The 21,186-nt window shown below is 47.7% G+C and overlaps 1 protein-coding gene across 8 annotated transcripts in view; it reads left to right on the forward strand.

The window, feature by feature from the left end:
- Positions 1-21,186, forward strand: part of LOC144102143 (nuclear distribution protein nudE-like 1) — a 168,548-nt gene that overhangs the window by 27,075 nt on the left and 120,287 nt on the right. For all 8 annotated transcript variants that reach the window (XM_077635463.1, XM_077635460.1, XM_077635462.1 and 5 more), the window contains exon 3: positions 20,398-20,700. In XM_077635463.1, coding sequence (XP_077491589.1) covers positions 20,398-20,700 — 303 coding nt within the window. The remainder of the gene's footprint in view (positions 1-20,397; positions 20,701-21,186) is intronic.

The following is a 21,186-nucleotide window of genomic DNA, read 5'->3' on the forward strand; positions in this document are numbered from 1 at the left end:
AAGGGTCCCTGACGGGACATTACAGGTTGTTGGGCTAGATGGTGCATGTTGTAACAAATTAGAGCTGTAGCGCAACCAAGACGAACGCAAGAAAGGGGCACACAGGACTAGCTAACTTTATTCACTGGCAGCGCAGCAAATATAAGGAAAAACCAGAGCACGTGCAGATACCAGTTCACACACATCACTATCAGCGCAACCGTTCAAGATATGCCATCTCCGATTTGTATAGATTCACAGACGTATCGCTAAGAGAGTATACACCTCTCTTCCTTATATGAAATGCCTCCAGTAGTTCCCTTGCCCTAGCATCTTTGCTTTTACCTAAAATCTTTATTTCATGAAACCGTGGTTTACACTTTTTGCAGGACTGGCAACTAGCCTGCGCCAAATGCTCTGCCGCTCGAGGGCACTCAAGACACTCAGCGCAGTGCTGAGGAAGATGTGCACCGCTTAGGTCTTTTCAGTTAGCACGCGTGCTCACGTGCCCTTTCATTGATGCACCGCCCTGTTTGGCCCACATAGACCTACCTTCCCGCATGACAGCGGCATCTGGTAAACCACCCCGATGCAGCAATTCGTGAACTTCTTTGCATGTTTGACGCGGCAACCACTCTTGTCTTTGCTCGCAATGCACGCGCAGAGCTGTGTCAGCTTGTGTGGGGCCGAGAAAGCAACCGGCACGCCATGTTTGTTAGCCACTTTTTTCAAGTGGTGGGCTACCTTCAGCACATATGGCACTACCTCCGGTTTGACAGCCGTTTCTCTGCTGACACATTGGCTGCTGCAACTTGATGGTTTTCATCTTCTGTAAGAGGGCTTCAGCAACCGCTGTGATGACTGTGCCTGGGAACCCTGCCGACAGTAATCTGTCTACCTGCTTGTCATAGCTCCCTTGCATAGTATGACAGCACGATTTTATGAGAGACAATTCAAGGCAAAGCTTGGCAATGGCGCGTTTCACAGTTTTCGACTGAGCCGAAGCATACGGTAGTAGCTCCTTCTGTGCTCGCGGTGCATATTGCCAGCATGCGTGACATTCACCCACAGAGATGTTTATGTCTAAAAACTGTAAATAACCTCGCACAGCCCATTCATGCATGAACCTCAGTCCCCCTCCCATTTCTGTAAAGGTATTTAACACTGTGCTCACAGCGTCTGTGCAAGTCAACTCATTCTGTTTTTTAAAAACTACCAGGAAATCGTCAACATACCTAAAAACTTTCAGAACCCCCTTCCCCATTAAACTTACACATCAAGGGTGCGGTCAGTAGACGTTAGAAAAATGTTAGTAAGTTCAGGCGCTACGCAGGATCCAATGCAGATCCCTTGTCTTTGGCGATAAAATTTGTTGCGGTAAGAGACAAATGTCACACTGAGGTAAAATTCAAGCATCCTCATAAATTATAGTAACACGGACAGTTGAGCGAGTTGGTACATCATTTTAAAACTTTCGAAAGCGCTGCTACGGGGGACACCAAGAGAAAGAAAAGTGCTTGTCCTTCGTTTTCTTTCTCTTGATGTCCCCCGTAACAGCGCTTTCGAAATTTTTAAAACTTATAAATTATCTATTGAAACCCCTGAGGAGTTCTGAAATTGAACAGCATCGCTCTCTTCTATAGCTACTCTTACAGCTGCAAACAACTCATTGTGGTGCACTGAATAAAATAAATCTTCTACATCGACAGAAAACACATAGCCAATGGAAGCATTTCCTTCTAGAAAACTAATAACATCTTTTGAACTCTTAGTATGAAAAGGATCAAATACAGGAAGATGACTGAGGTGCTTTTGCAGGTATCTGCTTAGATTAAGCTGCCAAGTGTCCGTCTCGCTAACGACAGATCTAAACGGCACTGACGGTTTATGCGTTTTCGCAGTAAAGAAACACTGTTGGCGCATTCTTTTTACTTTTTGTGATGCTAGTCGCTAGTCTGTCCAATTTCAAGTTCTTGCACATTTGGGCTGCCTTGCCTTTCGCTCTCGTGGCACTGGCTTTCATAGGAAAAAAGTTTTTGACAATAGCTTCACCGGCTCTGAGACCAAAGTCTTCCTCGGTGAACACCACAAATCCGCCCTCCTTGTCGGCTTGGAGAAGCTGTAGGTTGTTTCCCCTGAAGTAGGACACTACTTTCGTCATGGTATGCTTGTTAGGCCTTCTGCCACTTTTGCACGTAGATCTTGTTAACGCATCCACTCCATCCAGTAGGCAACTTGCTTTGTTTTCTTCACAAGTCTTTCCTGCTATACGCCTATTCAATCCAAAAACTCGTGCGGTTCAACATGCGCCTCATGGCTAAACTTCGGTTCTTTGCTCAAAATTTGGTTTACTTCACTCGGAAGTTCAACTTCCCACACAATAGTCACCGGTCTCTTTACCTGCGTCTTGCTCTTCGTCACAGCGGTCCGCGTCACTTGGTTGAGTGTGTGGGCCCACTAAAACTCCGTCATTCTTCCAATTAGGCGGCGAATTGCTTGGAGCTTCATCTCTGCTAGCCATCTCGGACCCATGTTGTAGCATAGCGTGCGCACATGGTCTTCGCACCTTCTAATCTGTCGCCACAGCTGATCTTTCAAAAACCTGCACAACCGCTTCAGAAGACCTGCACTGAGTTAGAAGACCTGCACAGAGTGAGTGCACTTTTTGGTTACTTGCAGCCTCCGGTAGGTCTTCTGAAGCGGTTGTGCATGTTTTTGAAACATCAGCTGTGGCGACAGATTAGAAGGTGCGAAGACCACGTGCGCACAATATGCTACAACATGGATCCGAGATGGCTAGCAGAGACGAAGCTCCAAGCAATTCGCCGCCTAATTGGAAGAATGACGGAGTTTTAGTGGGCCCACACACTCAACCAAGTGACACGGACCGCTGTGACGAAGAGCAAGACGCAGGTAAAGGGACTGGTGACTATTGTGGGGGAAGTTGAATTTCCTAGTGAAGTAAACCAAATTTTCAGCAAAGAACCGAAGTTTAGCCATGAGGCGCATGTTGAAGCGCACGAGTTTTTGGCCTTGAATAGGCGTATAGTGGGAAAGACTTGTGAAGAAAACAAAGCAAGTTGCCTACTGGATGGAGTGGATGCGTTAACAAGATCTACGTGCAACATTGGCAGAAGGGCTAACAAGCATACCATGACGAAAGTAGTGTCCTACTTCAGGGGAAACAACCTCCAGCTTCTCCAAGCCGACAAGGAGGGCGGATTTGTGGTATTCACCAAGGAAGAGTTTGGTCTCAGAGCCGGTGAAGCTATTGCCAAAAACTTTGTTCCTATGAAAGCCAGTGCCACGAGAGTGAAAGGCAAGGCAGTCCAAATGGGCAAGGACTTGAAATTGGACAGGCTAGCGAGTAGCATCATCGTCTTCATCATCATCAGCCTGACTACGCCCACTGCAGGGCAAAGGCCTCTACCATGTCTCTCCAATTAACCCTGTCCTTTGCCAGCTGCATCCACCCTTTGCCTGCTAACTTCTTAATCTCATCTGCCCACCTAACCTTCTGCCGCCCCCTGCTACGCTTACTTTCTCTTGGAATCCAATCTGTTGACCAGTGGTTATTTTGCCTTCGCATCGCATACCCTGCCCAAGCCTATTTCTTCCTCTTGATTTCGACTAGGATGTCATTAACCCGCGTTTGTTCTCTCACTCACTCTGCCTACTTCTGGTCTTTTAACGTTACACCTATCATTTTTCTTTCCATGGCTTGCTGCGTTGCCCTTAACTTAAGCTGAACTCTTTTCGTTAGCCTCCACGTTTCTGCCCCGTAGGTGAGTACCGGCAAGATACAGCTGTTGTACACTTTTCTCTCGAGGAAAATTGGTAAACTGCCACTCGTGAGCTGCGAGAACTTGCCATATGCGCTCCACCCCATTCTTATCCTTCTAGTTATCTCCCTCTCATGATCCGGATCAGCTGTCACTACCTGCCTCAAGTAGACGTATTCCGTCACAACTTCCAGGCTCTCGCTGCCAATTGTGAACTGTTGTTCCCTTGCTGGGCTGTTGAACATTATTTTGGTTTTCTGCATGTTCATTTTTAGACCCATCGTTCTGCTCTGCCTGTCTAACTCATTGATCATGATTTGCAGTTCACCTCCTGAGTGACTCAGCAAGGCAATGTCATCAGCGAATCGCAAATTATTTCAGCGCGATTAGTCAGCACTTGTCCTGTGGTTTCTACCCTTGAAGTCCCTGTTTTCCGCGCGGTACATTTTCAAATATGTATCACCAACTCGCCCGCCTTGCTATCGTATGGAGATTATTTAGGTATTCTCCATTTATTCTTATTCCCAACTGCTCCCAATTCATGGCTCGGAATGCCTCGTGTAAACAGGCGGTGAATAGCATCGGCGAGATCGTGTCTTCTTGCCTGACGCCCTTTCTTATTGCAATTTTATTGCCGAGTTTATGGAGGACTATGGTAGATGTGCAGTTGCTATATATATTTTTCAGTATTTTGACATAAGGCTCTTTTACACCCTGATTACGCAATGCCTTTATGACTGCTGAGGATTCCACTGAGTGGAATGCTTTCTCGTAATCAATGAAGGCTATATATATGGATTGGTTATATTCTGCACATTTCTCTGTCACCTGATTGATAGTGTGAATATGATCTATTGTGGAATATCCTTTACGAAAGCCTGCCTGATCATTTGGTTGATTAAAGTCTAAGGTTTCCCTGACTCTATTAGCGATTACCTTAGTAAATACTTTGTAGGCAACGGATAGTAAGCTGATCGGTCTGTAATTTTTCAAGTCCTTGGCGTCTCCCTTCTTGTGAATTAAGATAACGTTTGCATTCTTCCAAGCTTCTGGTACAGTCGAGGTCATAAGGCATTGCGTATACAGGGTGACTAGTTTTTCTAGCACGATGTCCTCTCCATCCTTCAACAGATCTGTTGTTACCTGATCCTCCCCAGCTGCTTTTCCCCTTTCCATTGCTCCTAAGGCTTTCTTTGCTTCATCTTTCATTGCTGTCGGGATGACGCATTGCTGTGCACTACTGTCTTTCTCATTAACGCTCTGATTACATTGACTACTGTACAGGTCTGTGTAGAGCTCTTCGGCTACGTTAACTATCTTATCCATATTGCTAATGACATTGCCCTGCTTGTCTCTTAATGCATACATCTGGTTTTTACCTATGCCTAGTTTCCTCTTCACCGCTTTTAGGATACCTCCATTCTTTAGAGCATGCTCGATTCTCTCCATATTAAACTTTGTTATGTCGACTACCTTGCGCTTATTTATTAACTTTGATAACTCTGTCAGTTCTAATCTGTCGGTAGGGTTAGATGCCCTCATGCTTTGGCGCTTCTTAATCAGATCTTTCGTCACCTGAGATAGCTTTCCGGTATCCTGTCGAACTCTCCTACCGCCTACTTCTACTGCGCACCTCGTAGTGATGGCTGTGAGATTGTCGTTCATTGTATGAACATCAAGATCGTCTTCCTCAGTTAAAGCCGAATATCTGTTTTGCAGTGCTATCCTAGACGCCTGTACTTTCCCCCTTACGGCTAACTCATTAATGGACTTCCTCTTCACTAGCTTCTTCCATTCCCTCTTCAAGTCTAAGCTAATTCGAGACCTTACCATTCTGTGGTCGCTACAACGCACCTTTCCGAGGACGGCCACATCCTGAACGATGCCAGGTTTAGTGCATAGTATGAAGTCGATTTCATTTTTAGCCTCACCATTCGGACTCTTCCAGGTCCACTTCCTGTTTTCGCATTTGCGGAAGAAGGTATTCATGATCCGTAAATTATTTCTATCTGAAAATTCGACTAATAGATCTCCCCTGCTATTTCTAGAACCTATGCCATAGTCACCTAACGCGTGGTCGTCAGCCTGCTTCTTTCCCACCTTCGCTTTGAAGTCGTCCATCAGTACAATGCACTGTTATTTTACTTTATTCATTGCCGATTCTACGTACTCGTAGAAACTTTCAGCGGTCTGGTCATCATGGCTGGATGTGGACGCGTAGGCCTGCACCACTTTCAGCTTGTACCTCCTATTCAGCTTAATTACTATAGCTTTTAAAGCGGACAACTGGGCTAGTTGGTGATCTTTAGGTTCAATGCACATGGTAACTAGCGCTAAAGACAAGGACAAAAGAAAGAAAGACGGACACCACGAACGCTAGACATCAACTGGTTTTATTCCAGACAGACACATTCAAGATATAGGCAACATGTACAATGGATCACACCCTAAAGCGCATGTGCAACGGCACCTTCTCGTTCAGGAAATACAATTTTTGGATGACAGCTGCTACCCTCTCGTTAGTGCTATGGAGCTCCTCTACGTTGCCAGCTATATCCTGATTAATAAGGAATCCCACACCTAGTTCTCGTCTATCCGCTAATCCGCAATAGCACAGTTTGTGTCCATCCTTTAGTGCTGTATACGCCTCACCTGTCCTCCTCACTTCGCTAAGCCCTATGACATCCCATTTAATTCCCGCTAATTCCTCCAACAGCACTACTAGGCTAGCCTCACTAGATAAAGTTCTACCGTTAAACGTTGCTAGGTTCAGATTCCAATGGCGGCCTGTCCGGAGCCAGAAACTCTTAGCACCCTCTGCTGCGTCACAGGTCTGACTGCTGCCGTGGTCAGTTGCTCCGCAGCCGCTGGGGACTGAGGGCCGAGGGTTAATTAGTTTGTTCATAAAAGGTTGTGGCCAAGTACTACACCAGGGTGGCCAAGTCCTGTTCTGGCGAGGGAGTGCGCTGTCGGTATTGGTCACCGAGATCAGGCCGCACCCCAGGCCTGGTTACGCAATTCCATCGACACGCTTGTTTTTTTTTTAAACCCGGTGGAGAATTGCGCGGCACCAGGATTTGAGCCCCGGTCCTCTTGCACCCGAGACGGACGCTCTGCCTCTGCGCCATTGCTGCTCCTAGCATCATGAACAGTAAAAAGCATCACTTACAGTGTTTTTTTACTGCGAAAACGCATAAACCGTCAGTGCCTTTTTTAGATCTGTCGTTAGCGAGACGGACACTTGGCAGCTTAATCTAAGCAGATACCTGCAAAAGCACCTCAGTCATCTTCCTGTATTTGATCCTTTTCATACTAAGAGTTCAAAAGATGTTATTAGTTTTCTAGAAGGAAATGCTTCCATTGGCTATGTGTTTTCTGTCGATGTAGAAGATTTATTTTATTCTGTGCCCCACAGTGAGTTGTTTGCAGCTGTAAGAATAGCTATAGAAGAGAGCGATGCTGTTCAATTTCAGATTTCCTTAGGGGTTTCAATTGATAATTTTATGAGGATACTTGAATTTTACCTCAGTGTGACGTTTGTCTCTTACGGCAACAAATTTTAACGCCAAAGACAAGGGATCTGCATTGGATCCTGCATAGCGCCTGTACTTACTAACATTTTTCTAACGTCTATTGACCGCGCCCTTGATGTAAGTTTAATGGGGAAAGGGGTTCTGAAAGTTTTTAGGTATGTTGACGATTTCCTGGTAGTTTTTAAAAAACAGAATGAGTTGACTTGCACAGACGCTGTGAGCACAGTGTTAAATACCTTTACAGAAATGGGAGGGGGACTGAGGTTCATGCATGAATGGGCTGTGCGAGGTTATTTACAGTTTTTAGACATAAACATCTCTGTGGGTGAATGTCACGCATGCTGGCAATATGCACCGCGAGCACAGAAGGAGCTACTACCGTATGCTTCGGCTCAGTCGAAAACTGTGAAACGCGCCATTGCCAAGCTTTGCCTTGAATTGTCTCTCATGAAATCGTGCTGTCATACTATGCAAGGGAGCTATGACAAGCAGGTAGACAGATTACTGTCGGCAGGGTTCCCAGGCACAGTCATCACAGCGGTTGCTGAAGCCCTCTTACAGAAGATGAAAACCATCAAGTTGCAGCAGCCAATGTGTCAGCAGAGAAACGGCTGTCAAACCGGAGGTAGTGCCATATGTGCTGAAGGTAGCCCACCACTTGAAAAAAGTGGCTAACAAACATGGCGTGCCGGTTGCTTTCTCGGCCCCACACAAGCTGACACAGCTCTGCGCGTGCATTGCGAGCAAAGACAAGAGTGGTTGCCGCGTCAAACATGCAAAGAAGTTCACGAATTGCTGCATCGGGGTGGTTTACTAGATGCTGCTGTCATGCGGGAAGGTAGGTCTATGTAGTAAGAGTTTCTGATGCGCTTCTCTCTGAACACCCGGCCAAAAGAACTCCTCGGTGATCCTAGACACCATTTTTTCTCTTCTTTCTTTTCACTTTTTCCCCGACTCTTTCGAAGCAGGTCTTTAGGCTCGGGTCTTCTTTTTGCCTAATTGCAATTTCGCCCGGTGTTACGCTCAAGCACATCGTAACAGGAGTGGAGAGCGGACGCTGCGTTGCTCGGGCTGTCGCTTGAGCTCTCGTCTCCACTGCCGACGAGAAACTGACTGCATCCGTCTGAGCTTTCGCAGGCCTTTCCTCCTTTGGATGTTCTTCACCGTCGAGCATCCTCCACTCGGGATCGGGGTCTTCGACACCTCTTGCACCCGTAATGTTCCCCAAGATGAGATCGTAGATGGGTTGGTCTACGCATTTTGTCACTATCTGCCCAGTATAATATGGCGTGGACACTAGAATCCTAGCTTCAGGAAGGTACCTTACTGTGCTGTCTACCAGAGTGACGGCCGACGCTTCCCCTGTAAGATCCTCGTCCTTCACCAGGCTTCTACGAGCCAAGACTGTGTTAGCTCCGCTGTCTCTAAGCGCCAATATAGAACTGTCCCCTATTTGCCCAACCACCACCGGCATTGCTGCTTTCGACTTGGGTGTCCCACTCACTGCCTCATTTTCCAGCGGCGTTTGCTCTCCTTTCAGCTGTGGAACTTCGGGTGGCGTGACAAGTTCTACCTTTGAGTCGACAACGCATGCAGCTCGGTCCTGCGTTCTGTATCGGCACTCATCCAGAGTACGACCCTTCCTCTTACAACCTTGACACACAATTTATGTTTTTTGGGCAGCGCTACTAGTCCGACAGTCAGCTGCACGGTGTCCCACCTTGCCGCAGAGAAAACACCTTACTGGCGCCTTAGATGCACCGCCATATGCTCTTGGTTTTGCCGCATCTGTCTCTAGGGTCTTTTGGCTTTCCTCTTTCGCCTTACTCAAATTCCTTAACCCTTGAGCCTCGAGGAATTGGTCAGCAGTGTCGGCGAACTCTTCCAACGAACACAACTTTCTTTCCTTCAGGAATAGCGCCAGCTTTGAACTGCAACACGCTAAAAATTGCTCTGTGACCAACTTGTCATGCGTACCTTCAAAACTCTTTCCTGTGTTCGACATATTAAGCCACCTATCAAAATAGTTAATCAGCCTGCAGGAAAACTGCTTCGCGGTTTCCGAATCCTCAGGTTTCACGGTTCAAAATCTCTCACGAAAACCGTCTGCCGTAAGCCTGAATCTTTGGAGGAGTGCCTTTTTGACTTCCTCGTAGTCCATGGAATCAGCAGCGGGCATCCTTCCAAACACATTCAGCGCCTCTCCGACTAAACACATGCTCAATGCCGTGGCCCATTCACAGCACTCCCAGCCTTGCCCCAAAGCTATCCGCTTGAATCGTTGCAGATATGCGTCCAGATCATCTCTTTTGACATCGAAAGGAGCCATCAGCTTCCTTGGACAAACTCTGGCTGGTCTAGGAGATTCTGTACCCGCTAAGGAACGCTGATCATTGTCCGTGATCTCCTCATATCCTCCCGCGACATGTGCCTGTTTCCACAAAATAAACTCCTCCCGTTCTATCCTTCTTTTCTCCTGTTCTTCTGCCTCGCGAGCTCTTTTCTCTTCTCGCTCTTCCGCCTCGCGAGCTCTTCTCTCTGCCTCGCGAGCTCTTTTCGCCTCGCGCTCTTCTGCCTCACGAGCTCTTTTCGCCTCGCGTTATGCTTCATGAGCGTCTGCGCGTGCTTGCGCCCTTTCCTCTCTCTGCCTCTTTCCCTCCTCCTCATAGAGATGCATCGCCTCTTCCTTGCTTAACCCTAGCTTGAGCGCCAGCTCTAACGTTCTTGCCAAATCCATCCTTTCTGCCGTCGAGAGATCGGAAAGATCCGAGACAAAGCAAAAAAGGAAATGTATCCGGGCACAGGCTCGCCACTTATCTTTGTCACGGATCTCTCCGGAGAACACTAGGACTGAAAGAATGGACTAGGAGACGGGTGTACCCACACACACGCACATTTAACACACCCTACGTGGAACACATACTAGAACACAAAACTAACAAAACTAACACAAAGCACAAAGACTATAAATACACACGACCCGGACACACTGCTACTAGCGTCTACTACTAGTGTTCTACTATTAGCGGTCGGCGTTCGTGCTCACGGTTGGTTCGGTGTGGCTGCGGCGTTATGGATCCAGTAGGCGGCGTTGAGGCGGCGTTCGCCGTGCTTGAGCTGGCGTCGCTGGCTGCGTTCGACGCGCTTAGGCTGGTGTTGCTGGCTGCGTCGTACAAGCTCCAGGTCCAAGTGCCCGTGGAGGTGATGCCGGTGTTGTTGGCTTTGGGGGCACCACCCGGATGGGTGGCAACACCACTGGAGACACCCCTGGCCGTAGCAGGTGGTAGCGTCCTCTGTCGACTCCCCGGAACGGGCTCAGGCACGGCAGGAAGTCCACGATACGGAGTCGTAGAACGCGAGCCCACCGGAGCAGTAGCCGGCGTCACTCTCTTCCAGCCAAGGTGGCCCTGACCCGCCGGAGCCTCCGCTTCTCTGCTGTTCCCCCCCGTGCCTCGCTCTCACTCGCCCTTTTATAGCCTCGGTGTTAGTCCACGTAAGCCTTGTCTTCGTCTTCTTCTCTTCTCCACCAATCATCTCTCTCCACCTCACCGAATGCTTCTCCACCAATCGTCTCCCTCCACCTCGCCGAATGCTTCTTCTTCCTCTTCTTTATTCTTGGGTTAATTCACGTTGTCTTCTTCACACCTTTTTCCTTTAAAATTTAATTTAGGCTCCTTAATATATGTGACAATCTCCTTTTTCCTGTGAACGTCTGTTTTAGCGCACAACCTCCTGCTCTATGTGGGCCAAACAGGGCGGAGCATCAGTGAAAGGGCAGATGAGCACGCGTGCTCATTGAAAGACCTAAGTGGTGCACATCTTCCTCAGCACTGCGCTGAGTGTTTTGAGTGCCCTCGAGCGGCAGAACATTTGCCGCAGGCTAGTTGCCAGTCTTGAAAAAAGTGTCAACCACGGTTTCATGAGATAAAGATTTTAGGTAAAAGCAAAGATACAAGGGCAAGGGAACTACTGGAGACATTTCATATAAGGAAGAGAGGTGTATATTGTGTTAGCGATACGTCTTGTGAATCTATACAAATCGGAGATGGCATATCTTGAATGGTTCCGTTGATAGTGGTGTGTGTGAACTGGTATCAGCACGTGCTCTGGTTTTTCCTTATATTTGCTGCGCTGCCAGTGAATAAACTTAGATGAAGTTTAGTGCTAGTCCTGTGTGCCCCTTTCTTGTGTTCGTCTTGGTTGCGCTACAGTTCTAATTTGTTACAATCAGTAGTGTTTACCATGATAATTACAGTAAGTGCTAAGCACGTACAGAATAGACTCAGAACAAGGAAATTTTTTCGGTTGCCTAATTACCGTTACCAGATTGTGATTGCACTGAGTGTTTTGAATTTCACTGCTTCTAATCTTCCGCCATTTTGTGCGGCTTGCTACATGCTCGTCTGATGATGCTTCCACGCGCACGGATGGAAGATGATGATGACCACGCTTTCAATCTGCAGCGCGAGAGACTGGCACTTTCAACAGCAACTTCTCGTGAATGCAGCTACGTGACGAAGATGACATTGCAAGCACAGCACGAGAGCTTGGCAGTTCGTACAGGCAGGTTGTTAGGATTTCTCACAACTGATTGTTCAAATTGGAGAAATGTATGAATAGACCGACTTAAAACCGGAGTGGCAATCCTTCGTGGGGCTGTGACCAGCCTATACCTTGCGTCTACTGCTCTGTTGCTGTCGTTTTGCGATGCGTTTCGTGGCATATTTTAAAAGCTTTGTAAATAATTTAGATGATGTAAATAGAATATATTTTGAATCTTATAAATGTCATGCTTAAGAAAATATTGTGGTGACAGCGTAGTGGTCTGAAGTAGCGGCCAGCGGAACTGATTTTTTAGTGCTGCCGCGAGTTCGGATCCCGCTCCCCCTGCTTTAAAATTTTTTATTTGTTTAGTGTCTTTCCCCAGTGCGGTTACGGCTTTCCGCTGCAGTGAAACATTATTGAGGCTACCTGAAAATCAAACTGCTCGCTAAAATACAGCATTTGGGCTGAATAATAGTAATCACTAACTCCCTGAGTCTGGAGTGAACGATTCCTGTGGTTGCCATTTTAGTGCTCTAGCGCTTCCAATCCGCCGAAAAGTGGTTGTCTGTCTGTCCGAAGCCTGCTTCTAGCACGTAGGCCACCTTGGTCACATGACGTCGTGGCGTCATCACAAACTGCCCATCGGATTGTGAGCAAACTGCCCACCGTGGCAGTTCAATTTAATGATTAGTCGCGAGAGTCCTCAGGAACAACATAGGTCTCACAGCCCACGGATGGCAGCACCTGCCATTGCAGGGCAGTGGCGCGTAGCTTAACCGCTGCACCTCTGCGTCAGCAGCGGAATCAGGACTCCCAGGTACTGTTAATATACAGAATGACCAACTCTACGGCAGTACAAGTCGAAAATGATGAAGTAACACGCAAACTTACATCATATGACATAGTAACTAAAGTAAGCATGATCAGGCCAAGCAACAGCATAGAAAGTCAAGATAAACCATGTGAAACAGGACTAACGGTGCTAGCATACGATAATTCATGGTTAACCCCAAGCGAAACCGCCCATGATTTTTTTCCTTGTACGTCTACGCCTTACTCAAACACTGAGTGTCAATTCCTTACCATGCCTGCTAGAAATTTGGTTCATAAAACCAGGCGCACGATTACACGGTCACAGGTCTTAGCAGGGACAGAAATAAACCAAGACATTTGTTGTTGTTGTTGTTGTTGACCTCACACAATGGCACATACCGACAAGGGGGATTGGCCATAACCATGCGGTGACTATTTAAATGACCAGTTGCATGTGGCAAGCATGGGATGACCTACCAAAATTTGGATCGCACAGTTTTCGTAGCCGAGGTGGTTGCAGGAGGTTAGGGGGGTCATACAAACTAAAATTTAGGCAAAGAAGGGGTAGGGATTACTATAAGAGGTTGTAAAAACCGAAATACAGAAGCTGATAATGGGATGGGCAGGACGAAAGCTCATGAAGGTAGACGTTTTGATTCTAGTAGATAATTTTGAACGGCAGAGCAAACATTCCCATTGGTATGGCCAAGCATAGAAGCGCCAAGAGACAGAACAACCGCAGAAGACAGGCGCAAACTGAGATTCTGTATTGGAACTTCTAATAGTCGCCTCCTAATCGATGAGTAGCGACGGCAAAAAAGAAGAAAGTGCTCTATTGTTTCCGGCTCCGCACAATACGGACACAATGGGGAGATCGCCAGGCCAGGCCTGTATAGGTAAAAGTTTAGTTGCGGCACTCGGCAACGAAGCCTCGTGAAGGAAACTTCAAGATTGCGCGATCGCCAGACTGAGCTTCTCCATGGGAACAGTAGGTGCTGGAAGTCGTCCAAGGAAGTAAGCACTGATGCGCCCAATTCGTTCATTACAGTGTACCGTCGAAAGCGTGCCGCCGTGATGTAAGCAGTTGTTGGAAGCGGGTCAACAATCGGTCCACTCAGGGCTGCCTTCGCTAAAGCATCAGCTGATTCATTTAATAGAAGACCCCTGTGCCCAGGAACCCAAAGAAATCGAATTGATGTGATGTGTGGAGGGATCAGGAATTTTAGAATCCGAAAGAGCTGCGATTTAGTGGACGCCGAGAGGGAAGTGCTTAAAGATAACGAGTCCGTAATTATTATGACTGCTGATAAAGAAATTGGTACCTTGCGCAGAGCGAGAACCACTGCTAGAAACTCAGCCAGATAGATAGGAGTGAAATCTTGGAGACGGAAAGAAAAAGACCAGTCAAGGGACTGGGAGTAAATACCTACACCTGCCTTTTCTGCACACACCGAGCCATCAGTCGCAATTGCAACATGTGAGCTGAAGGTCGACAAATAATCCTGCAACATACCATTTAACCATGAGAAAGGCAGTAATTTTGCATTACGTGGATAAATGTCATCACGAAACAGATTTGGGGAGTTTGAAGGTGAGACCATCCGACACCCAAGAACTCCGCTCGCTGCCCTAGGAAGATCAACTCGGATGCATGCTGCTCCGAGTCGCAAAACTTTAAAAACGTTTGTACTGTCTAAAGGCGAAACCTTGCAGTAAGAGACGGCACCCGCGCTTCCAGATACAAAACATTGTTTGCCACGTATTTAGGGAGACCCAAACACAGGCGCAGAGCTTCTCGCTCTAGGAGCAGAAGTGGGCGCAGTTTGTATGCAGCTGCTCCAGAAAACAAAACGCAACCGAATTCCAAGATTGGCCGGATATACATTTTGTAAATCAGGAGAAGAGCATGTCTGCGCATACCGCAGCGAGGGCTACTCATCCTTCGCAGAAGGCCTACCGCCCGAATGCCTTTCGCAGCAACCTAATCTATATGTGACCGCCAAGAGAGAGAGGAGTCATAAGTTACCCCGAGATACTTTAGGGAACATACCTGAGGAATGACATGATGACGATAAGACAATGAAATGTGTACCTGTTGAGTAACCGGAAAAGGTAACAAAGCGCACTTGTTTACATTAAGACTTAAGTGTAATTCAGATAACCATCGGTCAAGGGAATTTAAATATGACTGTAAAACCGTATACACAGAATGTAAATCACTCGCAGCAGCAAAGAAAGCTATATCGTCTGCATACACGTACGTAGTCACGTCAGGGGAAGTCGGAATCGAACTGAATAAGAGGTTGAATAGAACAGGGGAGAGAACTGCACCTTGAGGCACACCTCTAGATTGATGAAATTTCTTTGTAGAAACTCCGCGTTGACAACAATAAAATTCTCTGTCAGCCAGGAAAGCTGACACCCATTCCACAAAATAACTTGGCAAGCCCAGAGCACGTAGTCTGTACATCAGAGGCCCATGTTCGACACTGTCATATGCTTTCGAGATGTCTAGAGTTACCAGCGCAGCATACTGTCGACGCAGGCGCGCTAGTCGGACACGGCTTTCGAGGTCAGTATGCGCACACCATATAGAGCACCCAGGCTTGAAACCAATCTGGCAAGGGTTAAGTAGTCCCTTTTCAGTAATAATGGGCATGATTCGTCCATACAGCACGCGTTCAACCAATTTCACCAGATTCGATGTCAATGAAATTGGTCGAATGTTGTCTAAGACCAACCCTTCGCCTGGCTTTTTAAGCACCGGGATAATTTTGGAAACACGCCATACATCCGGGATCTATGGGGTTCTAATAGAGTAATTTACCAGCTCCAATATAGCATTGGGGGATTCGTCGAACAGTATTTTAATCATCGCAGAGGTGACACGGTCAGGACCAGGAGCTGCAGAAGGTAACCGATTTATCACCTGGGAGAGCTCAGAAACCGAGACATTAAGGAAATCATCATAGTGATTCCCAAGCAGTTGTGGGCGAGAGAGCGCAGCCGAAAAACGGTGTTCCAAGCCTTTGCCAATTTCTTCTAATGACCTGGCAAGCTCTACTGGAGTCAGCACATTAGAGGGAATGTTGTGAGGCGGTGGCAGCCTGTTCCTTGACCTCAGAACGCGAAACAAGGCTTGTCTGTTATTAGATTTTGATAGATGGTCATAATTCTCTTCATCATATTTTTCTTTTGCCCTAGCGACTGTGCGCTTGAAGGTAGCTGCAAGAAACTTATAATCGATCCAATTCCGGGGACATTGATTATGGATAAGTTTCTTCCAGGCTGCCTTGCGCCGCCTATAATCCTTTGAACATTCTGCATTCCACCAAGGGCTCTGAGAAGTGCCTATGCTATCGCACACTGTAAACTCTGATTGCCTCCGTACCCGATCTAAAATAGAGCATAAGCCTAACACCCTGCTCTCCTGAGACAAATTCGGCAAAGAGTGTAGTTCTGAACTGAGTGAACTTTTGAACTTGTAGTCGACTAGGGTGCAACTGAATCCGCCGATAGAAGTCATCGGACACACAATGTCAAAAGTGAGTGGGAAATGGTCACTGCTTGTTGCAGAGTCAATCGGAGTCCAGGAGGAAACTGCTACCCCTTGGGTTGAAAACGTTAAATCCAATGCTGATCGGGAGTGCCCACGGAGAAAGGTCGCAAAACCCGAGTTATGACAGTTTAGGTTATTCACACAAGCCCAATCCCATAAACGCAAACCGCACTGGTCTGTTCGATAACCCCAAGTCAAGTGATGCGAATTGAAATCCCCAACAAGCAACACAGGTGATCTGCTGACAGAGAGCAAGGAATCTAATGGCCGTGTGTCATGAACCCCAGATGAAAAATATACATTTGCGACAGTAATGGGATGGAAACCAGGAACTGAAAGATCCACTGCCTGAATTTCGCAATGAGCGTCCACCCGCTGAAACACCAATCGTGCCTTGTGACAGAATCTGGATGAAACCAGCAGAAGCAAACCGCCCCCCCTTGATGGGCGGTCCATTCTAAAAATTCGATAATGTTCCATTTGAAATGAAAACTCTTTCGACAACCAGGTTTCTTGAAGCGCAATGACGAGGAGAAAATCGATTTGAAAGAGTTACTAAATCAGTGAAAGCTGATTGAATGGAACGGCAGTTCCACTGCAGCACTCTCAGAGACCCTATTCTGCCGAGAGATCTGCAGCAGCAACTGCCTTTTCCAAAATGCTGTGGTGACCAGTTTTTCCTGAATTACTCTTTTTTGTTTTGGATTGAGGGGAGCTAGACGGACCAGCAACGGCCAAAGGAGACCGGCTACGTTTCTGAGCTCGAGCATCGAGCTCCATCAGCTCAACACACCCATCAATTGCTCCGGTCGTGACTTCAGGTACATGAGTTGGAGGCGTGCGCTCTTTTTGCGGCTGCATTGAAATAAGGGAAGGCGTCTCCGCACTGAGTTCAGTAGGTACTGCAGGATCCACGGATGACTTCAACGCAGCATTGGAGGTCATTATTGAAGAGGTCATTTGCGCCACCATGACTTGCGATATGCACTCTTACTGAATTCACTAGCCGATCCATGACCTTGGCCATTGCCTTTTCAACCGCTGTAGCAGTCGCATCTGACAGGCTTGAATCCACGACCGCAGTCGTCTGCCGTGCTGCCACACTTGAGTACCCGTACGTCCTTTCCTTAGCAATAGTCATAGCCTCGCGCCTTGAGCACCGGCGCTTTTCTAACACTTCCAGCACCTTAACCTCCTCAGCCCTTGCAGGACAATTAGAATATGTGGCGGAGTGACTACCGCTGCACAAGCAACACATCTCATCTTTTGAACACCTTCCTACACGGTCATGATTACCACCACACACACTGCACCTTGAGCTCGACTTGCAGGCATTCGCACTGTGGCCAAACCTCCAGCAGTTGCGGCATTGAAGTGGCCTTGAAGAATACGGATCGACCCTGAAGACCAGGGGCCACACCTTCAACTCAGATGGACAGGAGAGACCCGCAAAGGTGGCAATTACCGTTTCAGTTGGAAGTTTTGTTTCCTCAACTACCCGAGTGCACCGATGTACAGAAATCACCCCTGCGGAGGAGAGTTTCTCTAGCGTTTCCTTAGGGCTAAGGCGTGGGTCAACCCCTCGCACCAGCCCTTTAGAGCACGCCAAGTGCGGCGGTGTAAATGCGCTTACTGACTGGCTTCCAAAAGCTGTACACGTTAACAAATCCATGATGCAGGCCTGGTCGGCTGACCTGCACACCACGCCTCCTTTGCCGTACTGCCGGACATCACAGATTTTTAAGAAATGAGGCGTAATCGCCTGTAGCGCAGTCTGAACCGCATCCGGGTTATTGAGTCGAATGGCGCCACCATCCGATGGAACCAAGGCCACGGGAATAGTGCCGACGCCACCCCGAAAGAAGGTGTCCAGGGGGAGTTGGTTAGGGGGGAGGCTGGCCGACCAGGGGGAGTTCCCCTGGCCAGGAGAGGACGTCGACATGCGCCCCTAGCGACCTGCAAGCGCCCTGCAAAAGCGAAAGACAATCAAGCAATCAGAAGCTAGTGATACGAACAGTCACCGCCCAGTGAGACCACGCCCGCCTGTGGGAACAGGGACAGCCACGAACGACACGAACGGGGCGCGATGTCCCTTCTCCTTCTTCTTCTGTGAGCATAACTTTTTCTTCTTTAGCACATCGTAAAATGCAAGGCGGAGCGAGCGATGATTCAGACCAAGGTGGTTAAGGTGCTGCTTTATTTTCATGGTAATACTATAGTGGTCGGCTTTGCCCGCCAAATTGTAGCACTGCTTTCCTATGCCCCAATTCCAGAGAAAATAGAAAGTAGAAAGAAGATATGACTGGACTGAACTACTCACAGCGTGAATAAAAGAGCACGTGCAATTTAGCTAGTTGGTACATCTTTGAAAACTTTCGAAAGCGCTGCGACAGGGGACACAAAGACAAAGACACGAAGGACAAGCGCTTGTCCTTCATTCCTTTCTCTTTGTGTCCAGTGTCGCAGTGCTTTCAAAAGTTTTCAAAGAATAAAAGAATTCCACACCGACGCCGACAACAGGCTTTGATTTGGCAGTGAAATTTGGCAAAAGCATTTTTTGCGCTGTAGCCAATTCTGTGAAACCTCACTGAGCTGAAATTGGACTTCGTTCCTGCAAAGAAGGCCTAGAACTTGGGAATTCAGCAGCCTTACTACCTTGCTAGGTGTAATTTCTACGTGTTTTACTCTTCACTCTAATCATGCGACAGACTTGGGGCTGATAATGAAATTGGTGACTCCGGTGCCATGGTTCCCGTTGGACTGGCGGCCGCCCGCTTGGCCCGGCCAGTGGCCCCTTGTTGGCGCACTATACAGGGTATATCACCGAATGCTTTACACAATTAAAAAAAAAAAAGGTTTTTGAGTTAGAAGAGCGCATTTTTCGGTGGTGTAGTACATCACGGCGATGGAGAAGGTGTGCTGCACCCGTGTTCCGTGTTCACCTCGTGTACCTCCAGAGTGCAGAAACTACGTCTTCCCCAGGAACCTTCACCCCAAGAAGTAGCGCTTTAAATAGGAATTCATAACGGGCGGCACAGACAAAAGCATTAGCCCGGGGTAGGGTTCAGGCCGCCACCCTCACCCTCAGACAGTGCATCTTGCCCTCCCTCACCCTCACCTCATCATGTCTTCCCTTCCTCGTCCTCGCCTCACCATGTTTTTCCTCCCTCACCCTCACGTATTTTCATGCGCCCATCCTCCCTCACGCTCACCTCACCGAGTGAAATCCTTATGAGGCGAGGGTGAGGACGCCGTCATGAAAGTTCGCCCTCGTGAGGATGCCCATCTCTGGCCATGACTCAACTTTCTTCAAAGTTTTTCTTTTGCTTTCCTGTAGGTTTGCTGTAGCAACTTCTCAAAATTCTTGTCCTATTCCCGTATCCGTTTCCGGTCGAGCTTGAAGTCTCGAGACATTTGGTGAACGTTCCTTCCGTTTTCCCGATGTCATTGTATGACCTCAATTTTCTTCACCACTGTGTACGAATGCATTGCCGACTTGACAATGCCAAAACAAGACAAATGGCATGCGAAAGGCTTGAAAAGCAGGATTGGATTGGGTCAGATTCTTGGACTAGATGGGGCAGGCCAGTGTTGCCTGGGCACGGTGTGTGATAGGGTGCGGAGCGGTCGGGGGGGCGCTTTCCCGGAATGGCACAGAAACGTGAAATTAATGGTAAAATAAGGGGGGTCCCTTGCATGGGTGGGGGCACTTGTTTGGAATTTTACGGTAATTTCTAGCAACAGGGGCTCTTGAATTGAGTTCCCTAGATCTCTTTGGGAACTGACTCGGTGCACACTTGGAATTGGCCATTTTGAGATGCCATCATTTAGACGTGTGCTGCTTTGTTACAAAGAATGGCTACTCCTTGTTAGGTGGCAGAGACTTCCCAAAGGTGCTCAGGAACTCCGCGTGTTATATCTCTTCCTGTGTGACATGCATCCAAAAATTGATCATGCGGATGCAGAGGCCCTTAAGAGATGACCAAATTAAATCAATGATTGGCCATGTAGTGAAGCAGTCTGCTGTGCGCAATTACAAAGCATGATTACCATAATCGATTTTGCTATGGCCCCTTAAATAAAAAATATTTTTGTTCTCTTTGAGTTTAAATGATTGAGAGTCAACTCTAGTCTGAAAATAAACTGGAAGGGTGCTGCAGAAGATGCTTAAGTGACTGCCGTGCAGGTGGCGTGAGGCCCAGCTGGAGCTGGAGGAGTTCCAGGCAAGCAGCCGGGACCTGGAGGCAGAGCTGGAGACGCAGCTGGAGCAGTTCGAGGCCTCCAACCGGGAGTTGCGGGCAGCAGTCGGGCGCCTGCAGGCGGACAACGAGAACCTGCAGGAAAAGCTTCAGCAGGTGCAGCGGGAGGGCACCCGTCAGGTGCACGACCTGCAGTCGCAGCTGGCCGAGGTCTCTGCCTCCCGCGAGGAGATGCACAACTACATCCGAGAGCTGGAGCAGTCCAATGATGACCTTGAGCGGGCCAAGCGGTGAGTTAAGTTCAGCTGCAAAAGCCTTATGCTAGAGCGGAATCTTGACGATACGATAATGGTGGATACAAAATGTGAGGTGATAACAAATTTATTAAACTCTATGTTCAGAGTGCATTGTGTACATTGTGCATAATTTTGGGTGCTCCGAAAACCCGTGCATTGCTGACGTAGTCAATCATAAACAGATCTTGTGGCACTGTATTTCCCATGCTTCTGCATATGTATTTTGTTTGTTTACGATGATAGTATGAATATATTTTGCGACCCTGTGAGCTTCACATCATCGAGAGTCTGCTGTATGTAAAAACAAAAAAACAAAGAAAACAATGTTTGCTTGTTTAACTTTTTCCGAGGTCATTTTTCGTTATTATTAAAACAGCGCTAAGCAACAAGGACCAAGAACGAAGGGAACACACAGCGGCGCTACATCAGCGCCGTTGTGTGTGTTCCTTTCGATCTTGGTCTTTGTTGCTTACCGCTGTT

The sequence above is a fragment of the Amblyomma americanum genome, chromosome 8 (assembly GCF_052857255.1).
Source record: "Amblyomma americanum isolate KBUSLIRL-KWMA chromosome 8, ASM5285725v1, whole genome shotgun sequence".
Lineage (NCBI taxonomy): Eukaryota > Metazoa > Arthropoda > Arachnida > Ixodida > Ixodidae > Amblyomma > Amblyomma americanum.